This window comes from Oryzias latipes, chromosome 18 (genome assembly GCF_002234675.1).
Source record: "Oryzias latipes chromosome 18, ASM223467v1".
NCBI classification, from domain to species: Eukaryota; Metazoa; Chordata; class Actinopteri; order Beloniformes; family Adrianichthyidae; genus Oryzias; species Oryzias latipes.
Window position 1 is genome coordinate 918,122 of NC_019876.2, and position 25,848 is coordinate 943,969.

The following is a 25,848-nucleotide window of genomic DNA, read 5'->3' on the forward strand; positions in this document are numbered from 1 at the left end:
TCCAACTGTTTGATGAAAACAAACCTTCAAGGGCCCACGGCGGGCGCTGACCACGATGATGAAGTGATCTCTGCTTAGTGCTCTGAACGTCAAAGTAAAGAAGTTCAATGAAGTGCAGGTTTATGCGTTCTTTGTGTGGTTTATTCGTACTTCTTCTTCTGTGGTTTTGACGTGGTTCATTTGTGATACATCTGTGTTAATTTCACATAACTATTCCCCCTTTTTCTACGCATATTCATGTAGACCAGTTTTCATCCGTGAACTGCCTCAAGAACATGACAAGAGTCCTGCAGGGGGCGGAGCTTCATCCCTGCATCCAGAGGAGAACCATGGACCTTCACTCTGACTCCATCAGAACATCTGTGACCTTGACTGAGGTCAACCTGGGCTGACCAGGGTTTGTTTGTCCTCCATGGATGTTTGTTAGTTTTTATGTTTTTCTGAAGACGGACATGATGAAAATGTTTGTTTGGACTTCTGCTCTGCCGTTGTCCTCAGAGAAGTTTCTGCAGAGAACCGCTGGCCAGACAGCCTCCAAACATGTCAGGAAAGACAGCGAGAAGAAGACCAATGTGGTCGAGGACAGAAGGAGAGAGAACTGCAGGCCTTCCCAGCAGAGGAAGGTCAAAAGGATCAATGAGAACTTCAGAAATCTGAACTGGACCTGCTGGTTCTGGAACCACTTCACTGTTTGATTACCAAAGTTTCTGCACATGAGCAGTAGAGACAGGAAGCAGCTGTTTGAGCGGGAACGGCTCCTCCTTCTGAAGGATCCAGAATCATCTTCATCTCCAGCAGGTGACAGAATCCTCTCCTCTTCCTCATCATCTTCAGAAAACACGTGTGATCTGAGACACAAATCCTTCTTTTCTGCTCCGTTACACAAATAAACTCTTTAAACATCAAACAAAATCATTTTCTGGATCTTTTTATTCTAAGTAATTTTCTGTTTCTTGGAGAAATTCAACACTTTTTACAGTTTGGTGACACAGAGGACCTCGCTTACAGATGACCTCGCTGACAAAGAGGTCTGGACAAACACACAACATGTGTGAGGAAAGTGTGTAGCTGTGAGGTTTGCAGCAAACAGAGAGGAAGTGAAATGAGGTGTTTGTGGGAGCAGCTGCTGCAGAGAAAAAGTCACTGCTGGGATGGATTCTGGAGATGCAGAAAGAAAAGTGGAAGCCAAACCAAAAGCAGGAGAGCTGGACACAGGAGCAGACTGGAAGGATTCTGTTTTGGCCACTAGGTGGCAGCAGTCGACAAGAAACCACTGATCTGTGAGGACAAAGACAAAACCGGAAGATTTGAAGATTCATTTATTTGTCTTTGTCAGTAAAACAATGAAATTGCATTTGGAGCATCAACAGTCACTAAAGTTCACTACATAAAAACCCAATAAATAAATAAATAAATAAATAAATAAATAAATAAAGTGCAGCATCAGTAGAAAAAGAAACACAGCAAGGATTGAATACAAATAAATAAATAAATAAGCCATTCAGTGCACACAGATGTTGAGTCAGTAGCAGCTTGGTGTTGATGTGCAGCAATGCAAAGTCCAGTTTCACAGTGTTCTCAGATGAGGAGATGGGGGGGGGGGGGGCGCAGTTGGTGGCAGGGACTGTTCAGCAGCCTGTGGATAAAGGCTGTTGTGGACTCTCTTTAGACAGCGGGGGGGGGGTAGAGCAGGCGTCTGTAAGTAATAGAACTGGAATGTCCCCCCCCATCAGAATGGAAAAATGACAAAAAGGTTAGCAAAGGGGAACATTGATCCAGAATGCAGGAAGTTGATCAGAGAGAACTAACAGTGGTGTCTATAGGCATTATAAGGAAAGAACACAGAAAGCTTCAGAGACTGTTCACATCAGTCATTTAGGAGATTCTACTCTACACCTGATGTTGAACATTTACCTGAGATTGTAGATGAATAACAGAAACTTTATTTCTGTGAACAACCACAGAGATTTAGTTGGTCATTATTGATTTTCTCAAATCAATTATATTTCCTGACTTTTTATGTAAAGAACCCAGAGAGGAGTATTTGTTTTTTATTAGTTTCATAAATAGTGTTATTATATATTTTCTTCTTCTTCTTTTTTTATTTTTGGTGGAGAACCCAGAGAGGATTATTTGTTATCAGATTGGGTTATTAAAATGTGGTTATGTGTGGCTTTCAGTTTACATTTAGGCCCGATTGTCACACTTTTTCTGTTTCAAACTGACCTTGGCCCCCCATCAGAGAATTGAGACGTCATGTGGCCCTCTCTGGAAAAAGTCTGGGAACCCCTGGTTTAGTCAATAAGAAGCACATTGTTGAATTCTTGCTGGGTGTAGTTTTCACATTGGTGATCTCCCTGAAAGAGGCTTTGGTCCAGTTCTCTTCCTGGATCTTCAGTGATCACATTCATGTCTGTTCATGATTATGTCCATGTGGGGATTTGTTTCCAGAACTTTCTGTGGTCACTAACAGGCAGAAACTTAGTCCCATTTAGAGTCTTTGCTACAACTCAACAGTGGATTTGAACCCACAACCTGTCAGTCTTGGAGACTATTCACAGGAAGCAGCTGCTCCTCCAGGAAGCTCCTCCTCCTGGAGGCGGAGCCTCAGATGTGACTTTCAGTTCCTCCCAGAAATGCAGACAGAGTTCCTGAGGTTCTCCTCTTCCTGGAGGTTCTGCTGTTTGTGTGACGACTGAGAGGAGAACAGAGGAACTCTTTACAACTTTTTATTCAGATGAACAGAAACACTTTACAGACGGTTGAGTCTTTTCCAGAACATGCAGATCTGCTGCAGTCATGGAACAGTCACAACTTCCTCTCCGATTGGGATCCTGTTGGAGCAGAACCTCTGTAGAACATGCAGAGGTTCTGAATGAAATGATTGACCTGTAAACAGTCCACCTTTAGCTGCAGAACCCACTAGAACCCCAGCAACACCCTCTGTGACGGTCAGAGGGGCAGTAGAACTGTCAGTCTCTGTCATTCTGCCCCAGGGCAGCAGTGGTCCATCAGTAGTTACCCTCACCAAGAATGAATGAATAATGGACACATTGGAAGAACTTTGAGGGTCTGGAAATATTCTATTATATATATTATTATTATTATTATTATTATTATTATTATGATCAAAGCATCCGATGAAGATCCAACTTCCAGCTGGACTGCAGCTGTTGTGTGAGGTTCTGGAAGCTTTCTTTCCTCTAGAACTCCATCTGCAGGTTCTCCTCACCAGAAGAAGTTCAGCTTCTCTGCAGGCTGGTCTCCACCTTTCTTCACTGAAGCTCCATCTTTCCTCAGAGGAGAAGAACCTCTGAGCATCTGTCCCACTTCTTCCAGATGAGGCTGGAGCTTCTCTAGAGGAAACTTGTGCTTCTTCTGACCTTTAGACTTTTATTCTGAAAGGTTCTAGAGTCTGAACTGCAGAGAAGATCCACTTCAGGAACAGAAAAGACCTTCAGAACTTCAAGGATCTGTGTTTGTTGTGTTTCTCACTGCATTAGAATCTGAGTTTAGACAATCCTGTTCAGGATTCTGCTGGTTGTTGGAACCACTGGAACTTTGATTTGGACCTTTTTTCTTCCTGTAGATCCAGAGAACAACAATAACTGCCAGAACAATCCCAGTGATCCATACTGGACACCTGTCCTGCAGGAGAGAGAGAGGATGATGAGTGCAGAACAGAATCCTCTCCTCTTCCTCATCAGAGCAGCTGCTTCCTGCAGAGTCTCATCAACAACATCTTCAGAAAACACGTCTGATCTGAGACCTTTACTCTGACATCAAGCAGGAACACAAACACTGCTCACCTGGAGACGGGTCACCTGGAGGATCCACGGACAGATGGATGGTGGAGATGGGAGGAATTTGTAAATTAGATCTGCCTTTTCTCTGAACTCTACACTCATATATTCCAGTGTCATTAATCGTCACGTTCTTCAGAACCACAGACAGATCTCCATCCTTCATCTGACTGTCCTTCAGAGACACTCGGTTCCTGAAAGATTCATGCTGATGTTCAAGATGAACACCAGTTCTCCTGTAAAAAACACATATTTCTCCTCCTGCAGGTCAGTTCTGCTCCACTCTAAAATTAGATTCTTAGTTATGTTTGTGTCTCCACATGTCAGAGTGACGTCATCTCCAGGTCTAGCAGTGATGTTCAGACCTGCATCAGAAGAACCAGAGATCAGAGAATTATAGAGGACAGTAATCAGTAATCTGGACCGTTACAGTAGCATCCTTGGTTCCGATGGGTCCTCGGTTCTCCTCCATCTGTATATTTCTATGTCATCTGTATATCTTTACTTCATGAATAGAATCATCACGAGCTTTCTCCTCTGCATTCCTCAAACAAACGTCTTTCTGCTGTTTAACGGCTACTTTCTAACTATTTTCAGACATTTCTGTTTTATTCTGATCTCACCTGATGTTCCGGAACCAGAAGAACCGGCCAGAACCACGAACAGAACAGAACCGAGGAGCCACATGGTTGAATATTCAGCACTGCAGGTTATAGGAAAAGCACTGCCGCTTGTTATGGGGTGAAGGCGTGGTCTTTTGATTGACAGCTGAGTCCCGCTAACTTCCTGCATACTGACTGTTTATTCCAACAGAGTATTCAATTGTTTTTGATGCTGTTGCTACTGAAATCTGTGAACTCTTTAAAACATTGACCTTGATGGAAACATCTCCTTCTAATGTTGGAAAATTCTTTTTCTACTTGTCCTGAAGAACAAAGTCCTCCAGTTTCAGTTCAATGTCATTTCTGTTCCTCTGCTGTCTTCTAGTGGAGAACATTTGTTCCTGACTTGTCCTGAAAAATATTTCACTCTGCATCAGAAATGACTAATCCTTAACAAGATGAGAGACGTCTCCTACATAGAATCTATCCCATAATCAGTTCATGCTCAGATAAAAGAAGACAATAGACCCCAACTGTCCTCTCTGTGAAGAACACCAGAAACTCTGTCACCTATTTTGGAACTGTAATCCATTATGGGAAGAATGTTCACGTTTTATAAATCATAAATTAGACTCACTATTTCAGATTAAATTTAAATACATATCATATTTGGTCAACATGAAAAGAAGATAAAATCAAACATAAAAGTGGAAATTCATCTAATTATAATGTTTGGTAAGTTTTATTTTCACAAATCAAAATTTTTTCATCACAACCCCCCCCCCCCCATATAATAATTAAAGAATTTGAATCTTAATTACAAACTATTTCTAATTGTTTTAAAAAAGCCATTTGTATAAATAACAGCTGTCTGTCTTTTGCAAAAGTTCTTTCTTTAACGTAAATGCATCACCTGGCATTCTCATTGTTATGACTGTTCTTGTCATGAATATTTGTTCTACGTGTTTGGAAAATAAAACAAAATTTCTTTAAAAAAAACAACAATTGACTAAATTGGAGAGTCTCCATCCAGCTGGATATCTGCCTCAGGTGAGGAGCTTCACTGTCATCAAGTCCCACCCACCACAGAAACACCGCCCCCTGTTGCAGGTTCCCCTTGTCTTGAATTCAGAGTCCTGCTCCACCTGCTGGTGATCAGTCCGTTCTTCATCTCCACTCTCCTTCTGGTGTCTTTATGTCCACAAAGAGCCTCAGGTAACAGAAATCAATCAATCACATTTGATCAATCATCTTCAGTTTCTAAACTGTTCTGTCTGCAGGAAGTGACCCGTCTGTCTCCATGGTGATGACCCAGCACTCACATGCTGAATACTCAAATGTGACAGCAAGGATCTCAAACATTTTGTGCTGACACAGAGAGGGAACTTCAAATGTATTTCTAAAAAGATCAGGCTTTGTCTGCCTTTTAATGAGAAATGTTCTCTTGGTGACGAGCCAGACAAAGAGCTGTTCAGAACCTCTGATGAAAGGAAACAACAAGGCCCCGATTATGTTGCCCGGATTGGCGTAACCGGGGCCCCACTCCGGAGCCAGACCCGGGGTTGGGGCTCGCAGGCGAGGGCCTGGTGACCGGGACCGGGGCTCTTTCCACGGGCCCGGTCGGGCACAGCCCGAATGAGCAACGTGGGACCACTCTCCCATGGGCCCACCACCCGTAGGAGACCTCAAAAGGGGCCGGTGCAATGTGGTTTGGGTGGCAATCGAGGGCGGATGCCTCGGCGACCCAAACCCTGGTCATGGAACTTGGATTTTGTGACATGGAATGTCACCTCTCTGGTAGGGAATGAGCCTGAGCTGGTGCGAGAGGTTGAGAGATACTGTCTAGATGTAGTCGGGCTCACCTCCACATATAGCCCGGGCTGAAGTCACTGAGGTAGTCAACGAGCTCCTCAGTGGCAAGGCCCCGGGAGTGGATGAAGTCTGCCTTAAGTACCTCAAGTCTCTGGATTCTATGGGAGTGTCTTGGTTGACACGTCTCTGCAGCATCACGTGGCAGTCGGGAACTGTACCACTCGAATGGCAGACAGGGGTGGTGGTTCCCCTCATTAAGCAGGGGGACTGGATGGTGTGTTCCAACTACAGGGGAATTACACTCCTCAGCCTCCCTGGGAAAGTCTGTGCCAGGGTACTGGAGAGGAGAGTCGGTCCGATAGTCGAACCTCTGATTCAGGAACAACAGTGCGACCGGGACCGGGGCTCTTTCCACGGGCCCGGTCGGGCACAGCCCGAATGAGCAACGTGGGACCACTCTCCCATGGGCCCACCACCCGTACCCGTGCAATGTGGTTTGGGTGGCAATCGAGGGCGGATGCCTCGGCGACCCAAACCCTGGTCATGGAACTTGGATTTTGTGACATGGAATGTCACCTCTCTGGTAGGGAAGGAGCCTGAGCTGGTGCGAGAGGTTGAGAGATACTGTCTAGATGTAGTCGGGCTCACCTCCACATATAGCCTGGGCTCTGAAACTCAATTCTTAGAGAGGGGTTTGACTCTCCACCACTCAAGGTGAGAGGCGGCGGTCTGGGATGGGCTTACTCGTGAGCCCCCAGCTCAGCCGCCAAGTGTTAGAATTCACCCCAGTGGACAAGAGGGTCATGTCCCTCCGCATCCAGCTGGGGGACAGGTCTCTAACTGTAGTTTCAACTTACAGGCCAAACAGCAGTTCAGAGTACCAGACTTTCTTGGTGGCTCTCGAAGGGGTACTGGAAAGTGCCCCAACGGGGGACTTCATTGTCCTCCTGGGGGACTTCAATGCCCATGTGGGCAATGACAGTGGCACCTGGAAGGGTGTGATTGGTAGGAATGCCCCCCTGGATCTGAACCGGAGTGGTGTTTTGTTATTAGACATCTGTGCCCGTCATAGGTTGTCCATAATGAAGACCATGTTCTAGCACAAGGGGGTCCATCAATACACCTGGCATCAGGACACCCTAGGCAGGAGGTCAATGATCGACTTTGTAGTTGTTTCAGGCGACCTTCGGCCCTGGGTTTTGGACACTCGGGTGAAGAGAGGGGCAGAGCTGTCCACTGATCACTACCTGGTGGTAAGTTGGATTCGCTGGCGGGGAAGGAGGCCGGAAAGTCTTGGAAGACCCAAACGTACTGTGAAGGTCTGCTGGGAAAGTCTGGCTGAGCCCTCCGTTAGGGAAGTCTTTAACTTCCACATCCGGGAGAACTTTAAACAGGTACCGAGGGAGGTTGGGGACATTGAGTCTGAGAGACTACGTCTCTCAGCTGGCCTGGGAACGCCTTTGGGTTTCCCCCCAGAGGAGCTCGAGGAAGTGGCTGGGGTGAGGGAAGTCTGGGCATCTCTGCTTAGACTGCTGCCCCCGCGACCTGGTCCCGGATAAGTGGAGGAAGATCGATGGATGGATGGATGTTCTCTTCCAGCTGCAGACAGAACAGTGACACGGTTGCCAAGGGACCGTCAACAAAATACAACCTCCATGAAAACACCCTTCTGAAAAAATCAATCATCCACAAATGTCTACATTTATATGAGCTGGTGATGAAGACTCGTCAGCATATTTAATCAAAATTCTTTCAGATATTCCTTCTTTATTTGTTAAACATTCGTTGTTAATTTCTGAAACATTTATTGTGTTTGTCAAACACAGCATGCACATTTATGAGAAACAGCTTGCTTATGCCTTTGTTTCTACATGGCTAGACCACTGTAACAGTCTGTTTTCCTGTCTGAATAAGAAGGAGGAGCTGTTTCGACTGCAGTTGATCCAGAACTCTGCTGTGAGGATCTGGACCCAAGAGAAGAGATCACATCTCCCCGATCCTCAAAGCTCTTCTTTGCCTCCCGGTTGCTTACCGCTTTCAATATAGAATCTTAGTGCTGACTTTTAGGGCCCTCCATTGTCAAACTCCTCCATATGTTTGTGATCTGATCGCCCCCTACAGACCATCTGGTGCACTGACGTCCGTGGATCAGAACCTGTTAATCAGGGCTACTCAAATCCAGGCGTCGAGGGCCGGTGTCCTGCTGGTTTTCCAGAGGTCCTGCCTTATTTTTTGCTGATTACCTGGATCAGGTGTGTTTAGCCTTCAATGGCAAGTTGGTTGGAAAACATGCAGGACACCGGCCCTCGAGGCCTGGATCTGGGGACCCCTGCTGTTAATGGTTGCTGGCACACACCATAATTTAGAGGAGGCAGATCCAGGGTTTGTACACCTTTTTAGCAATTGTTTTCATAACTGTCCAAATCTTTTCCAACATTCTGAAACATTCAAAGTTCCTTTCATTGGAACTAAGAGGCCAAGTTCAAGTCCTGAAAAACAGTCCCACATCATTACTCCTTCTACACCAAATTTATTCTGAGCCACAATACAGTCCAGAATGCTTTGCATTGCACTTGGTGATGTGTGTCTTGGATGCAGCTGCTCGGCCTTGGACAACCATTCCATGAAGCTCCCTGCGTGCTTGACTTGGACTAATCTGAAGGTCACACGACGTTTGGAGCTCTGTAGCAATTGACTGCAGAAAGTCTGAGACCTCTTTGTACTTCAGCATCCACTGACCTCTCTCCATCAGTTTACATGCTCGACCACTTGGTGTCTGAGTTGCTGTTGTTCCCAAACTCCTCCAATTTATTCTGATAGAGCTGACAGATGACTGGGGAAGATTTAGGACATTTTACCACTGGATTTGTTGCACAGGTGGAGTCCTATGACAGTTCCACGCAGGAATTCACTGAGCGGAACATTCTTTCACCAATGTTTGTAAAAGCAGTCTGCATGTCTGAGTGATGATTTTATACACCTGTGACCAGGCCAGGTGATTAGGACACCTGATTCTGATCATATGGATGGGTGAGCCAACACTTTTGGTAATAAAATGTATCTTGATGGTGGTTTTCTGCTCTGTATCCTCCATTTGTTTACCTTAAAGCCCCATGACCATTTCCTCAAACATGTTGACATCACAAAGTTGTACCAGAACATGTCCCTGTCTGTATTGTCCATCATCTTCAGCCTAGCCAGGTTACTGCCTCCTTCTGTATCGTGGCTTCCTGTTTCAGAGGCACATAAGCAAAACGAAAATGGCAACATGGTCCACCGTTCCAAATGGTGGTTAGGACTGAGCCTTGTAGCTGTTTTCAAATGACATGTACCAGTTTCAGTGTCCTTTCACCCCTACTGGGGCAAGTGGTGGAGATTCAGCAGTTGTTGCTTGAAACTGTTCTAGTCCTTCAAACAATGAGCGTGGCGTCCTGGTGCTATGATTGGTGGATCTTTAGTGTCTCATGTAGATTCCAGTAGTTGAGTCTGTGTCTTGAGGTGGAATAAAATCTTCACTGACTATGACTGACATGGATGGCAGAGGGATAAAAGGGGCTTCATTTGATGGCCTGAAGTTCAAGATTTGGAATGCAAGAGCGTGAGAGGGGAACAATGGTCACAGTGTCCCACCACTGGTTGTTGACCATCAGACCAACTCCATTATGTTGACAATGTGATCAATCTGGATAAACTCTGCCAGGTGGATGACGTGATTCAGTGGCACGTCTCGGTGAAATGCAGAAGGTTGCCGTCCTACATGTCCTTCTGGTTCTTGACCCCTGCTGTGATGTCATCAGTTTTGCAATGACTAGACGTTGGTGAGCAGATACTACGTCAAGAAACCAGTGTGATCAGCCTCAGCTTGTTCCTGACTCAGGATCATTTCCTTCAAAGATGCCAGAGAGTCCAGGAAGAAAGACGGAGAACATGGTGGACCCAATGAGACTGTCCTATGTAGTGATGGACATTCATGAAAACACACCAGTGGGGATGTATGAAAGTAGGAAACATACAAAGACCCTCCACCCACACAAAACAACAAACCAAGTTTGGTCGTAGTCGTCACGACAACCAACCTCAGAGGTGCCATCAGAGTTCTGACACTTCATGAAAACTCTTTCATATGAAGACAACAGTTTTTTTCTCCTGTGACCACTGTGTTTGTGGTTTGTCACGTCTCTTCCTGTCTGAGTTTCCTGGTTGATGCTTCAGAGAAAAGTGAACCGTCACACAGACGATCATCCTAACAGAAGAATCAGACTTTGGTGTCTGTCCAACTGCTGTTGGTCTGATGTCCTGCAGCTGCAGAATGGAGGGAACATCTGTCCAGATGCTGCTGGGTGAGTCCCGTCTGCTGGATGTGTGTTGGTGTGGAAACGTTGACAGATGCTGCTTCCCACAGCAGAGCCTTCATCAAAGCTCCAACTAAGCTGAGTGTCATTTCTCTGCAGCTCTGAGCTCCCTGCTGTGCTGCACAACCAACCAAAGTTAGTCCACTTCCTCAGTCAGTCCCACTCTCTGTCTTTGTGTCCAAGAAAGCCTCTGACAGCAGCAACACTCTGTGTGTCTTTACTTTGTTGTTGCAGTTGGTCTGACTGTGAGTCCCAGCAGATCTCAGTTCTTTGAAGGAGAATCAGTGACTCTGAAGTGTGAGGACCACAGCTCTGCAGGATGGACTCTGAGGAGGAAAAGTTTAGCTGGAGATATCACCGACTGTTCTGAATGGGCAAAGTTACGCAGTTCATTCTGCTTCATCAGCTACATACACCCATTAGACAGCGGCGTTTACTGGTGTGAGTCCAGAGGGGGAGGAGCCTCCAGCATCAGCGTGAACATCAGTGTTTCTGGTAAGGCAAGGCAAGGCAAGTTTATTTGTATAGCACAATTCATACACAAAGTAATTCAAGGTGCTTCACAAAACAGAAAAATGCATTAAAATCACAACACATCATAGAAATAATCAACATAAAATTTACTTTAAAAGAAAAGAAAAAAAAATTGAAAATTGATTTAAAAATAAAGGAAGGAAAGGAAAGAAAAGTGCAGATAGGACCTTTCAGTCATAGACACGGCTAAACAGAAATGTTTTAAGTCTAGATTTGAACATGAACACAGAAGAGGCCTGTCTTACGACTTCAGGGAGGCTGTTCCAGATTTTAGCTGCAGAATATTGAAACGCTGATTCCCCTTGTTTAGTTCTGACTCTGGGAATCAACAGGAGGCCGGCCCCTGAGGTCCTCAGAGTACGAGATGGTTCATATGGCACTAACATGTCAGAGATGTACTTTGGTGCTCGGCCATGGAGAGACTTGTACACAAGCAGAGCTGCTTTGAAGTCTATTCTTTGAGGTACAGGGAGCCAGTGCAGAGACCTGAGCACAGGACTAATGTGATCATACTTCCTGGTTCTGGTCAGGACTCGAGCAGCAGCATTCTGGATGTACTGAAGCTGTTTTACAGCTCGTTTGGAGAGGCCGGTGAGCAGGCCGTTACAGTAGTCTAACCTACTGGAGACAAATGCATGAATAAGTATCTCCAGGTCTCGCTTTGACACTATGTTTTTGATTTTGGCGATGTTTTTCAGATGGTAAAATGCCGCTGATGTATATGGCTGTTAAAGTTCAGGTCAGAGTCCATGATTACCCCTAGATTTCTGACTTGATTTGAGGGTTTAAGAGACAGAGAATGAAGGTAGCTGCTGAGACTTTCTCTTTGTTTCTGTGGACCAAAAATAATAACTTCGGTCTTGTTTGAGTTTAGCTGGCGAAAGTTGTTCTGCATCCACGCACTGATCTGTTGGAGGCAGTGGCTGAGTGAATCCACATTCGGCCCATATTCACCTGCTGTCAGTGACACATAGATCTGAGTTTCATCTGCATAGTTGTGATAAGATATGTTATTACTGCGTATTAACTGCCCTAGTGGCAGCATGTAGAGGTTGAACAGAAGGGGTCCCAGGATCGATCCCTGGGGCACACCACAAGTCAAGCCCATGTAGTCTGAGACACAACTCCCAATTTCAACAAAATATTTCCTGTCTTCTAGATAAGACTTGAGCCAACTTAGGGCAGATCCAGAGATGCCAACCCAGTCTTGGAGTCTGCAAAAGGATCCCATGATCAACAGTATCAAAGGCAGCGCTCAGGTCTAGCAGGATTAAGACAGAGACTTTTCCATCATCAGTGTTCAGGCGGATGTTGTTGGTTACCTTGATAAGAACAGTTTCTGTGCTATGACGGGGTCTAAAACCTGACTGGAAAACATCAAATGAATTGTTTAATAAGAGAAAATCAGTGAGCTGTTGGTAGACAACTTTTTCAAGGACTTTTCCTAAAAATGGCAGATTAGAGATAGGTCTGTAATTATTCAGTACAGTGGGATCAAGACCGCTTTTCTTCAGGAGAGGTTTAATGACTGCAGTTTTTAAGGCCTCTGGAAATATTCCAGATTGAAGAGACATGTTAACTATTTGAGTAATTGATGGCAACACACTGTTCAGGACAGACTTTAGAAATCTAGTGGGTAACACATCAAGGCAGCATGTAGACGAGCTCAGACGGGTGATGGTCTCTTGGACAGTTTGGTCAGTGACAGGTATAAAGTGAGTCAGCTTAGAGTGAGTAGGTGGCCGTTCGATAGTTATATGTGTTGTGGAGTTGATGGCTTTTTTAATGCCCTGAACCTTGTCATTAAAAAATACAGCAAACTCATTACATTTGGGTGTGCAAACCAGTTCTATTGGTAGCTGGGTTGGAGGGTTAGTTAATCTGTTTACTGTTGTGAACAGGACACGAGAGTTGCTGCTGCAACTTCCAATGATTTCAGAGAAGTACCTTTCCCTTGTTCTGCATAAGATCTGGTTGTAAGCGTACAACTCCCCCCTATACATTTCATAATGAACCTGGAGTTTTGACTTGCGCCACTTTCGCTCAGCTCTGCGGCACTGTTGTTTCTGTGCCCTGACTAGATCATCGTTCCTCCAGGGAGCTTACACAGAATACACAGAAATGATCAGAGAGGGCGACATCAACCACACTGACATTGTAAATAATAACCCCCCTTTGTGATGAGCAGGTCCAGAGTGTGCCCTCTGCTGTGGGTGGGGCAACTCACATGCTGAATTAGACCAAAGGTTTCAAGGACAGCATTGAGCTCTTTTGCATTTCTGTCATTGACATTATCAACATGAACATTAAAATCACCTGTAATGACTAGACCATCAAAGTCTGAGAGCATTTCAGTGAAATCATCAATGAAACTTTGGCTGTGATGAGGAGGTTTGTACATGACTATGCAGAGTAAGGGAGGAGTTTGTTTTAACTCAATCTTAAAGGACACATACTCAAATGATGAAAACACACCAAATGATAGTCTGCGGGTTGCAATATTATCTCTAAACAGTGCAGAAACGCCTCCACCCTTTTTATTTTCTCGTATTTCCGATACATGTTTGTATTTGGGGGGAGTTGATTCGACTAGAACTATGTTTCCTGTGTTTTTGTCAAGCCATGTTTCAGTTAAAAACATAAAATCAAGATTAAAAGAAGAGATAAGATTATTGATTAAAAATGATTTGTTGCATAAAGATCTGACATTGAGTGCAGCAAGTTTGAGATTAGTTTCCTTGGGACTGGTCAAAACCTTCTTGCTGGGGATATGAACTAGATTTCTTTGATTGGACAATTTAACTGCCCTTTTTTGCATTCTACGTGGTGCAACTACAGGTATAGCACCAGAAGGAAGCTGTTCATCACAGAGCCCCAGTTTGACATAACCTTTCCTAGGACACTGGGGGCCCGTTTCATCCTAGCTCTGGGGGATACCACGTCTAGAGGCGCGCAGGGGAGGTCGAGTTGAGGGTAGTTTGGGTGATGGACCGGGAGGAGTGGGAGCTGGACGGGATTTGGGTGAACGACGGAGGGGGCGTGTTGGAGGGGCTTTGGGAGGGACTTTGGGTGAAGGATAAGGAGGGGGCGCTGGAGGGGTAGGAGAGCTCCTGTGTGGTGTGAGGCTCACAGGTGTTAGGGGAGCCATCTTAATTCCTGACTTAATGAGGCTATCAAAATGGCTAGGTAGGGCCATGGGTGAAAGTGGGGGGGACGAAAAGGAAAGTGATTCTTCACTGGGAGTAGATGTAGCAGGGGGCGCCCACAGCTGGTCAGATGGTGGAATTTCTGGGGCCAAATCTGGTGGTTGTTGTTGTGGTTCTGCGGTTGGGTCCTTAGCTGGCGGTGGTTGTTGTGATGCTGGTGCAGCTGAGTCCTTAGATGGAGATGGTTGTGGTGCTGGTGCTGCCGGATCCAAGTCTTTGACCGGTGGTGGTGGTGGAGGTAGTTGTTGTTGTTGTTGCCGTTGTGCTGTGGTTCCTGGGACACTGGCTCGGTCGTTCCTTACTGCCTTTTCAGGGCCTTGGCCTCTTTGCCCCAGAGCGTGGAGGAGGTTCTTCACTAACTCTCTTGCTCCACCTCTGTTCAGGTGTGGGCCTCTTCCCATGAAAAGGTCCTTTCGCTTCCAGAATGTATTGAAGTTCTCAATGTAATGGAATCCTCTGGAAGCACACTCTCTGGAGAGCCAATTGTTCAGCTGAAACAGACGGCTGAACTTGAGTGACACCCCATCGATGTTAGGAAGAGGTCCACTGATGAATGCTTCAACCTCTACTTTGTCAATCTCTTCAAATAACTTGATGAAGTCTTTTTTCAAACGTTCAGATTGTTCTTTTTTGATATCGACAGCACCTACATGGATGATTATTCGTTTGACTCCTTGGTACAAGACTTTAGATAAGAGTCCTGTAATCACTGGAACAGTAGAACTTGGGCAACATAAAGTTTGCATTCTTCTGTGGCTGACTCCACTGATAGCGCCATCTCCAAGCAGCAGCGTATCTCTGACCTTGACGTTTGGCACAGATTTTCTTTCTGCCTGTGCTTTGTTTCCAACATTATAACTCCTATTCTGTGGTCCAATTTCACTTTGTTCTTTAACATCACATTGTGTTAGGGGTAAAAATCTGTTTGTGAGCTTTATTTCGGATGTTCTGTCATCTTTACGCTTTGGCTTAACACAGAGTTCCAACGCACAAAGTTTCGGAAAGGACACAACATCACTCAGGTCTATGTCACTGTTATTCTTCTCATTTGTAGTAAGAGTGGGCTGAGATCAGGTAAGATCAGACTGTGGAGTTAGTGTTGCTGCAGCTGTGTGCAGATGGATGAAATGCTTTGTCTCTGTGTTGAGGTGGATCAGTGATCCTGCAGAGTCCTGTCCTCCCTGTGATGGAGGGTCATGACCTCACTCTGAGCTGTCAATCACAGACCCCTCCCTCCAAGCCCTCAGCTGCTTTCTATAAAGATGGCTCCCTCATCAGGACTGAGCCTACAGGTCACATGACCCTCCAGCATGTTTCCAGGTCTGATGAAGGTCTCTACAAGTGTCACATCAGCGCTCATGGAGAGTCTCCATCCAGCTGGATCTCTGTCTCAGGTGAGGAGCTTCACTGTCATCTCACCATGGATTTCCTCCATGCAGTCACCTGACCAGGTGGGATTCTGTCTGCAGAGAAACCCAGGACCACCGGAGTCCCGCCCAACACAGAAGTCCCTCCCACCACAGGAACCCCTTCCACCACAGAAGTCCCTCCCACCATAGGAACCCCTTCCACCACAGAAGTCCCTCCCACCATAGGAACCCCGCCCACCACAGAAGTCCCTCCCACCATAGGAACCCCGTCCACCATAGAAGTCCCACCCACCACAGAAACCCCGCCCACCACAGAAGCCCCGCCCCCTGCATTAGGTCTTGAGTTGAGAGTCCTGCTCCACCTGCTGGTGATCAGTCCGTTCTTCATCTCCACTCTCCTTCTGGTGTCTTTATGTCCACAAAGAGCCTCAGGTAACAGAAATCAATCAATCACATTTGATCAATCATCTTCAGTTTCTAAACTGTTCTGTCTGCAGGAAGTGACCCGTCTGTCTCCATGGTGATGACCCAGCACTCACATGCTGAGCAGGGATTGGCTGAAGACGATGATGACATCATCACATCTGGAACCACAGAGCATCAATTCTGAACAGAGAGTCTCTTTTGGTTTCAGAAACTTTAAGATAATTTTCACTTTTTTATTTTTGTAATTTTCTTGAATTTGTTTAAAATGTCTAAATGTTTTTGTTTGATTTAAAATCTTGTGTTTGTGTGTTGAATACAATAAATCTAAATTTCAAAGTAAATTCTTCAGTTAGTCTTTTTAGTCACTTTTCTAAACGTATCTGGAATAGAATCATATTTTTATTCAGTGTTTCTGCAGACATCCAGATGAAAGTGTTTTCATTTCCATCATTCCATAATAACATCCAGCTGTCATCCGGGTCACTGTCTGATTGATTTCTTTTTTTTTTACATCAATTGGACTTTCAGCTCCTAAACCCACAGAACCAGATTTCAGAACCAGAAAACTGTGGAGAATCTGTCTAAATTCTGCAGGACATGAATGTTTGAAACAGTTTCACCAACTGATCATCAAAGCAGCTGCAGGTTCCCCTCATGTCCTTCAACTGGTTCAGTCTGGTTCTGGATGGTTCTATCAGACCTTCACTGACCCCCCCAGAGTCTGGCTGAACCACTAAAGTTCCTCTCTAAGGAGGCGGTTCCCAGAGCGCCGTGTCCGAGCAGAACCACAGAACGAGAAAACGTTCTGGAGGAGATGCAGCCGCTGAAGAGACGACGTGGACTTCAGAGGATCATCTAAAGGATTCCAGAACCTGCAGGAACCAGGAGGAACCAGCTTCAGAACCACATTCAGGAGACGGGCTCCAACTGTCCGGTTCCTCGGGTTAAATCACTTCTGAACCCGGACCAACGGAGGAAAGAACTCACCTGGACGAAGATTGTTGGTCAGAGGTCCAAAGTCCTGGTTCTGATGAAAGGAAAGTCTTTCATTTGGAATCAAGGTCCAAGTGTTTGAGGAAGACCGGTGAGGAGCTGTGACAGAATGGCAGAAGCAGCTGTGCTGGGTCGTGGTTTGTTTGGAGTTAAAGGGTTTTACTGTATTTTCACAGTCTATGTTCTCAATCCCAAACTCCATCCTCCTCTCCTCTCCTCTGCTTGTATAGCCTTGCCCTAATTGGTTCAAACTATTACAGAAGGAATCCAGGAGTTGACAATTAAACAGCCTTTCAGAAATGGTTTCAGTTGGACATTCAAAATGGCTGCCAAGCAGCTGAAACATGTATCCAAACATGCCCTGGTGAGCAAGTTGGTAAGCAGAAAAACAGGTAAACTTAGTTGGACACAAGTAGACACACAAGCAACAAATGCCACTTTGTTACCCCCCCCAAACAAGCCATAACAGTTCTAACCTTTGCTGTCCTTGACAAACAACCTGCAACAACATTACAACAGCCAGGTTTACAATGTACTGTCAAATCATAAGGTTGCAATGAAAGGTACCACCCAGCAAGGTGTGTATTGGAATCTCTCATGCAGTTCAGCCATTGCTGGGGACGATGATCTGTCTCCAGGATGAAGAGGCGTCCAAGCAGACAAAAGCAGAAAGAGTCAAAGACTCACTTCCTGGTTAGACATTCCTTCTCCACTGTGGAATATTTCAGTTCTCTGTCCTCATTGACCTCTTGAAGAAGAAACTAGGGCTGACACCTGAGGCATCCGTCTGCAGGATGAGTGGTTTGCTGTATCACACTGTCTCCAACACGTCTGTGGATCTGCTGATTGTTTGCTTTATTCGTACTAAAGAAGAACATGAGATTTTTCCAGTTCAATTCCCTCCATTTCAGTGATGAGGTAGAAGATTGAGTTGCTGCACATGTTGAAAACCATTCTTTCTCTGAAATAGTGATGGACATTTCCTTTTCCCACTTTTCTTTAACATATAAAATTGTGTTTTTCTGACATGAAATGAGGCTGTTGTACAGTTAATTTCTGGTTGCAATACTGGCACCAACCGCTCAGGGATGCCATAACTCCGTTGTCGAGTGGGGGCATCCTCCTTCAGTCAGATCTTATGCTGGACCAGTGATGTGAAGCCTGGACTTTCCTGAAACAGCTGTGGATCTTAGAACGGTCTGATTGTTTCATGTTTATGAGAAGACAGATTAGAGAGGTTAACTGAAGAAATAGTCATCCTTCACTGACCGATAAAGAACTGCTGTGGTACTGTCCCCTGGTTGCTGTGAAACACTTTCAAGAGATTGACATGACAGAGCTAATGATGCTTTTGTCTTTCAGGCATGAACAGTTCATAGGTCACATTACTACACTTTTCTGGTGATCTCATAAGGTCCATGCCACTTTGTCAGAACTTTGTTTCACTGGTTGGGAGCAACAGGAACACCTTTTGGCCTGGAGTGAAGGTTCGGTCATGTGCTTTTTTGTCATACCAGGTGCTTTGGTGTTTCTGTGCAGCTTTCATGTTGTCCTGCACCAATGCCGCCATTTCCTCCAGTCGCTCTCTCATTTTCACCACAACATTTTCTCCTTGCAGCCTGAGATTCTCCCAGTAGTCCTTCAGGAGATCCAAAGGACCTCTGATCTGGTGACCCTACAGCAGCCCAAAAGGTGAAAAGCCTGTGGATGCCTGTGGAACTGCATGACACGGAAACAGAAAATAGGGCAGCCACTGGTCCCAGCATGCTCTCTAAAAGTCTCATTATATCTCTCTACCATCCCATCCGTTAGGGGGTGATATGGGGTGGTCTTAAATCCCCTAACTCCTAGCAACTTATAAACATCCTGCAACAGCTTAGACGAAAAGTTGATTCCACAATCAGTGAGGACTTCGTAAACAACTCCCATCCTAGAAATGAACTGGAAGTTTGCAACATGTCTTGCTTTAATTGATCTGAGAGGGAAAGCCTCTGGATAGCGGGTGGCATAGTCACAGAAAACTAGTATGTAACGGTTACCTGAGGAGCTCCTCTCTAGGGGACCCACAATATCCATGCCAACTTGTCCAAAGGAGGTCTCAATAATTGGCATGTTTTGGAGTCGAGAACGAGCTACACCTTTCAGTGATGTCACCTGGCATGTTTCACAAGAGCTGCAAAAATCAGAGAGTTGATTGCTCATTCCTGGCCAGACAAAACGGATTGTGATCCTACTTAAAGTTATATGGAAAGCCATATGACTTACCCAGACAATAGTATGCCCAAGTTCCATGACTTTCTTTCTGAACAGCAGGAGAAGGGCAAGTGCATCCTTTTTGCCACGTTTCTGGTACAGAATACCATTTTTAATCATCAAGACAAGTAACTTAGTCTGTTTTTACATCATCAATTTCAGTTACTTTTATGACCCTTATGCTATCCTAGGCACTTTACCATTGGGAGTTGGGTCATCTAGACCCACTAGACAGAGCTCTGAACCTTTTTTCTTCAATGATTTGTGATCTTCACTGGTGTCCATGGATTACATGAAATCTTTCCACCTTTATCCACCTTTGTCATGGTAGGGAGAACACGTCAATGGAAGGGGGGTCATCTGGACCCCATAGGATAGCACGAGGGTTAAACAAAGGCTTCAAAGTGGGGTCTTCTCTTTGCAAGGTTCTTACATCTTGGGGAACTTCAAAATCAAGAGAAACATGAGGCTGAGGTAGATTTAACTCACATTTTCCCTGTGAACCATTTAACTTGTCTCTCCTTTTCTGCGTTTTTTTTGCACTTTGTTCTCTTGTAACCTCATGACAGACTTTTACCCCTTCCATAGCATGGTTAATTAACTCAGATTGGGGTGACTCTCCAAACTTTGCACTTGAAATCTGGGTGGTTGAGTGGTGCATAAGGTCATTCAGTGTGGGTATATCATTACCCAATATGACAGAATATAGTAATGATGGAACTACAGCAACTGATGTCAAATAAGTTTGACCCCCTATACAGTTAAATAAACTTCAGCTGTGGGATCTGCCTGTTCATGACCGTGGATACAACTTCTGGTGGCCTCATTGCCATTTTGTTTTTCCTGTGAAATCATACTGGCATGTACCAGAGATGTGAAAGATCCTGAGTCCAGCAAAGCTTCACCACGTTTACCATTAGATAGAATGAGAACCACATAACCCTTTTATTAAAGGTGTTGAAGGCCAGGTCACCTGCTAGTCTGGAACAGAACACAGAAGGGAATGTTTAGCCCAGTGGGCAAGAAAGTTCAGCAGAACTGACTTCCGCTTTGAGATCAAGAGGACAAGAAGAACAGCAAGAAGAAAAGCAAGAAAAAGCAAAAGGAGCTAGCACATTGTTGAATTCTTGCTGGGTGTAGTTTTCACATTGGTGATCTCCCTGAAAGAGGCTTTGGTCCAGTTCTCTTCCTGGATCTTCAGTGATCACATTCATGTTTGTTCATGATTATGTCCATGTGGGGATTTGTTTCCAGAACTTTCTGTGGTCACTAACAGGCAGAAACTTAGTCCCATTTAGAGTCTTTGCTACAACTCAACAGTGGATTTGAACCCACAACCTGTCAGTCTTGGAGACTTTTCACAGGAAGCAGCTGCTCCTCCAGGAAGCTCCTCCTCCTGGAGGCGGAGCCTCAGATGTGACTTTCAGTTCCTCCCAGAAATGCAGACAGAGATCCTGAGGTTCTCCTCCTCCAGGAGGTTCTGCTGTTTGTGTGACGACTGAGAGGAGAACAGAGGAACTCTTTACAACTTTTATTCAGACGAACAGAAAAACTTTACAGACGGTTGAGAACCTGCAGGTTCTGCTTCTGCAGAACCAAATAAAATGATTGACCTGTGAACAGTCCACCTTCAGCAGCAGAACCCACTAGAACCAGCAGGAAGAAGGTTCTGGGTCAGATGTTCTGATGTTCTCAGGAGTGAGCGGCAGCATTTATGCTAGAACAAAGCATCCGATGAAGATCCAACTTCCAGCTGGACTGCAGCTGTTATGTGAGGTTCTGGAAGCTTTCTTTCCTCTAGAACTCCATCTGCAGGTTCTCCTCACCAGAAGAAGTTCAGCTTCTCTGCAGGCTGGTCTCCATCTTTCTTCACTGAAGCTCCATCTTTCCTCAGAGGAGAAGAACCTCTGAGCATCTGTCCCACTTCTTCCAGATGAGGCTGGAGCTTCTCTAGAGGAAACTTCTGCTTCTTCTGACCTTTAGACTTTTATTCTGAAAGGTTCTAGAGTCTGAACTGCAGAGAAGATCCACTTCAGGAACAGAAAAGACCTTCAGAACTTCAAGGATCTGTGTTTGTTGTGTTTCTCACTGCATTAGAATCTGAGTTTAGACAATCCTGTTCAGGATTCTGCTGGTTGTTGGAACCACTGGAACTTTGGTTTGGACCTTTTTTCTTCCTGTAGATCCAGAAACCAACACCAAGAAGAAGAAGAAGAACTGACAGAACAATCCCAATGGTAATTCCTGCAATCAGTCCTCCTTGGTTTCCTGCAGGAGAGAGAGAGGATGATGAGTGCAGAACAGAATCCTCTCCTCTTCCTCATCAGAGCAGCTGCTTCCTGCAGAGTCTCATCAACAACATCTTCAGAAAACACGTCTGATCTGAGACCTTTACTCTGACATCAAGCAGGAACACAAACACTGCTCACCTGGAGGAACCACCCACAGATGGACGGTGCAGATGGGGGGAGTTTTTAAAACAGATCTCTTGGTTCTTGCCTGTAGAACTCTGCACTCATATATTCCAGTGTCATTAATGGTCACGTTCTTCAGAACCACAGACAGATTTCCATCCTTCACCTGACTGTCATTCAGAAACACTCGGTTCTTGTAGGATTCATGCTGATTTGCTGGAACAGCACCACCATCCCTGTAAAAAAACACACATTTCTCCTCCTGCAGGTCAGGTCTGTTCCACACAAAAACTAGATTCTTAGTTATGTTTGTGTCTCCACATGTCAGAGTGACGTCATCTCCAGGTCTAGCAGTGATGTTCAGACCTGCATCAGAAGAACCAGAGATCAGAGAATTCCAGAGGACAGTAATCAGTAATCTGGACCGTTACAGTAACGATATCGGTTCTCCTCCATCTTTCTATCTTTCATAACAGAATCAGCGAGAGCGTTCTCTTCCTCATTCCTCAAACTAACGTCTTTTCTACTGTTAACGGCTACTTTCTAACTATTTTCAGACATTTCTATTTTATTCTGATCTCACCTGATGTTCCGGAACCAGACAAACCCCCCAGAACCATGAACAGAACAGAACCGAGGAGCCACATGGTTGGAGATTCAGCACTGTGGTTTACAGGAAAAGCACCGCCACTACTTCTGGGTTGAAGGCGTGGTCTGACAGCTGAGCGACACTGAGTCCCGCTGACTGTTTATTGGAGAGTTTCCAGCTGGATCTCTGTGTCAGGTGAGGAGCGTCACTGTCATCAAGTCCACCCACCACAGAAACCCCGCCCCCTGCTGCAGGTTAGGTAAGGTAAACTTTATTGTCCTCAGAGAGGAAATGTGTTCTGGGCCACAGAGATACTTAAATGTTTCATCATTCATAAAAGTACATCAAACAAATACAAAATAAATAATAAAAACCGGAGTATAAAGAATTTTCCCCAGACATGTCCCTCACAGTTAGGAACCCGAATGATAAAATATCTAATTGAAACCTTAAGAGAATAATTCCAGTAAAATGCATCATCAATTCACAATGAATCTACAGCAACTATTAAAACTATGGACCAGTACCAAAATAATAGATACATATGATTATGTTCCTCAAAGCAGATTGTGTTATTTCTATAGGACAACTGCATCTGCAAACAGAACTAATCAGTTCTTGTTCAGCTGCTGCTGGAATAAATGAAAACCTCAATCGGTTAGTTTTGTATTTGAGAGCTCTGAATCGTCTGCCTGAAGGTAAAAGCTCAAATTCTGGGAACAGAAAGTGACCTGGATCATTTATTATTCAAATTCAAATTCAAATTAATTTTATTTATAAAGCACCTTTCATGTCAGACAGACAGCTCAAAGTGCTTTCCATAAAAAACAAACAAGAATACAACAAAACCAATCCCCACACATGTAATAAAATAATTAAATAAGCCCCTCATAATAAAATACACAAAAACAAGCACAAGTAAAAGAGAAATGACAGAGCTAAAGAAAAGAGAACCCAGAAGGCGCCGTCCGCCCTGTCCTCCTGTTGGCCGGGGTGTCACCATCTATGCAGCATAGGCACAACTCATCCCCAGCACCCCCCGCCCCAGAGACCCCCAACCCCCAGGCCCGGAGCACCAAACGTGGGCGCACCAGGACCCGGAACAAGAGATGCCAGTGGACAAGCAAGGCCCGAACACTAACACCCCAGCCAGGGGTGAGAAAACACTCGTAAACAGTCTAAAATGTAAAAGGAATAAAAAAAGAAAGTTAAAACATAAAAATAGGTAAAATATGAAAGTATTGATTAAAATAAAATAAGATAAGTTAGTGCATAAAAAAGTCTGGAATATAAGTTAGAATAAGTAAAAGGACTAAAAGGCATTAAATAAATAAATGTGTGATAAAATAGCATATATAAAATATTAAAGTAAAAATCCCACATATGAGATCTAATTCAAAGCTGAGTTAAATAGATGAGTCTCTAACTTCTTTTTAAAAACCTCAACAGAGGATGAGGTCCTCACATCCACTGTACATCCACAAGTTCGAGAAAGTCCTCATCCTCGCGGTGGATTTTTGTCCTGACTCTAGGGACCATCAGCAGGCCCGCGCCTGAGGATCTAAGGGTTCTGGGAGGTTCATAAGCTAAAAGAAATTCTGATATAAAAGAAGGACCAATGCCATGGACACTCTTGAAAACTATTGAAAGAATCTTAAAATCAACCCTGAAGCTGACGGGGAGCCAGTGCAGAGATTTTAAGATTGGTGCAATGTGTTCCCTCTTCCTGGTTCTCGTTAAAAGGCGAGCAGCAGAGTTCTGGACTAGCTGCACTCGATTGAGAGTGGTTTTCTTTACACCAGAAAGGAGGGCATTACAGTAATCTAATCTTGATGTAATAAAAGCATGAATTAAGATTTCAGCACTGGCTCTAGAGAGAAAGGGTCTCACTCGGGCGATATTCCTTAGATGGTAAAATGCAGATTTAGTTACTTGGTTCACGTGTTGGTCAAATATCTGCATCTAGAAATCACACCGAGGTTCCTTACTGTGTCACATATTTTCCTAAAGTGGGTTGACAGATAAAATTGGACCCTATCTCTCTCAGCTTCAGAACCGATCAGTTTTGTCCTGATTGAGCTGCAAAAAGTTTTCTCCCATCCACATTTTAATGTCTAAAATACAATTTAAAAGGCTATCCAGGGGTCCAGTGTCATCAGGACAAACGGCTTCATATAGTTGAGTGTCATCAGCATAGCTATGAAAGTTAATGCCGTGTCTCCTGATGACATCACCAAGCATGTAAAGATTAAAAAGTGTGGGACCCAGGATGGAGCCTTGAGGCACCCCACAAGTCAGTTTGTGCCTTTCAGATGAGAAATCATTTACATTAATAATAAAATCTCTGTTTGTAAGGTAGGATTTAAACCAACCAAAAGCTGTCCCAGTAATTCCAACCATGTCATGAAGTCTGTTTAAAAGGATTGAGTGGTCAACTGTGTCAAAGGCTGAACTCAGATCCAGTAAACCTAAAACAGATACTTTCTTCATGTCCACATTGGACCTGAGATCATTTAAGACCCTGACAAGTGCCATCTCTGTTGAGTGGTGAGATCTAAAACCAGACTGAAACTTTTCTAAAATGTTATTTTCATTAATAAAATCATTAAAAATGACAGGTTGGATACCGGCCGGTAGTTGTTTAGATTGGATATATCTAAACCACTCTTCTTCAGACTGGGCCACACTATAGCTGTCTTTAGGGTTGCAGGGAAGACTCCAGTCTGAAGAGAGCAGTTCAAGATATTTAATGATTCCTCCTCACACGATGTGAAAGCTGACTTAAAAAGTGAGGTGGGGATGGGATCAAGAGAACAAGTTTTGGGTTTCATTTGGGACATCACTTGTCGTAGCGCTGCAGCGTCAATCAAGACAAAACTGTCGAGCGTTCTCTCACTGATAGGAGGACGTACAATAGAAAGGTCAACGGGGGGTCGTTGATTCCTCCCCTGTAGGTTAGAACAGTGTTTTTCGACCTTTTTTGAGCCATGAACCTTGAAAAAAATCCCGCGGCACACCAGCATCCAAATAAAACAAAAAAGCAGAAACTCATAGTCTGTATTGATCTACAGCCACCCCCCCCCCCCCCCACACACACACACACAATCTCACGTGCAATTTTGTGATAATTGTGGCAGAAAAAGCTGGAAGTTGCAGCTGTTTTTTTTCTAAAAGATGCAATAAAAGTTAAGTTAGCAAAATTTAAAAAATGACGCAATAATAATAAATTATTATATAATAAATCTGTTATAATAAATGTTTTTATAAAATAAGTACAGAAAATTCAGTTATAGGTTTCTCGTGTCGTGTACTCTAGATCAGGGGTCACCAACCCTGTGCCGCCCGCGGGCACCCCTTGTGGCGCCCGCAGGGAATGCACCCCAATTTTTTTTTTTTTTTTTTTTTAATTGAAGCAAATATTCAACAAACAACCACGGCATGTCTATCAATGACAACAATATCAATTCTGAGATAAAGGTAGACAAAAAAAACAA

The 25,848-nt window shown here is 44.5% G+C and overlaps 2 protein-coding genes across 2 annotated transcripts; one reads left to right on the forward strand and one right to left on the reverse strand.

Moving 5' to 3' along the window:
• Nucleotides 1–3,132: 3,132 nt before the first annotated feature.
• On the reverse strand, nt 3,133–23,107 carry LOC105356310 (CD276 antigen homolog). Its single transcript, XM_023965922.1, has 3 exons — nt 22,349–23,107; nt 21,781–22,131; nt 3,133–3,824 (listed from the first exon to the last, which is right to left on the reverse strand). Exons 1-3 carry the CDS (start codon nt 22,410–22,412, stop codon nt 3,772–3,774), a joined length of 468 nt encoding a protein of 155 aa, XP_023821690.1. The 5' UTR covers nt 22,413–23,107; the 3' UTR covers nt 3,133–3,771.
• Nucleotides 10,324–16,441, forward strand: LOC101161512. Its single transcript, XM_023965916.1, has 6 exons — nt 10,324–10,557; nt 10,669–10,704; nt 10,804–11,064; nt 15,458–15,703; nt 15,779–16,111; nt 16,177–16,441. Exons 1-6 carry the CDS (start codon nt 10,509–10,511, stop codon nt 16,287–16,289), a joined length of 1,038 nt encoding a protein of 345 aa, XP_023821684.1. The 5' UTR covers nt 10,324–10,508; the 3' UTR covers nt 16,290–16,441.
• Nucleotides 23,108–25,848: the final 2,741 nt, after the last annotated feature.

Excerpts from the sequence above, each read along its gene's own strand:
- LOC101161512 (XM_023965916.1), top strand. The coding sequence starts at position 10,509 with ATGTCCTGCAGCTGCAGAATGGAGGGAACATCTGTCCAGATGCTGCTG. Across the intron at positions 11,065-15,457 it reads CGTGAACATCAGTGTTTCTG|GTGGATCAGTGATCCTGCAG; the intron begins GTAAGGCAAGGC and ends CTCTGTGTTGAG. Across the intron at positions 15,704-15,778 it reads CAGCTGGATCTCTGTCTCAG|AGAAACCCAGGACCACCGGA; the intron begins GTGAGGAGCTTC and ends TTCTGTCTGCAG.
- LOC105356310 (XM_023965922.1), bottom strand. The coding sequence starts at position 22,412 with ATGTGGCTCCTCGGTTCTGTTCTGTTCATGGTTCTGGGGGGTTTGTCT. Across the intron at positions 22,132-22,348 it reads GTCTGGTTCCGGAACATCAG|GTCTGAACATCACTGCTAGA; the intron begins GTGAGATCAGAA and ends CTTCTGATGCAG. Across the intron at positions 3,825-21,780 it reads TCTGTGGGTGGTTCCTCCAG|GTGACCCGTCTCCAGGTGAG; the intron begins GTGAGCAGTGTT and ends TGGATCCTCCAG.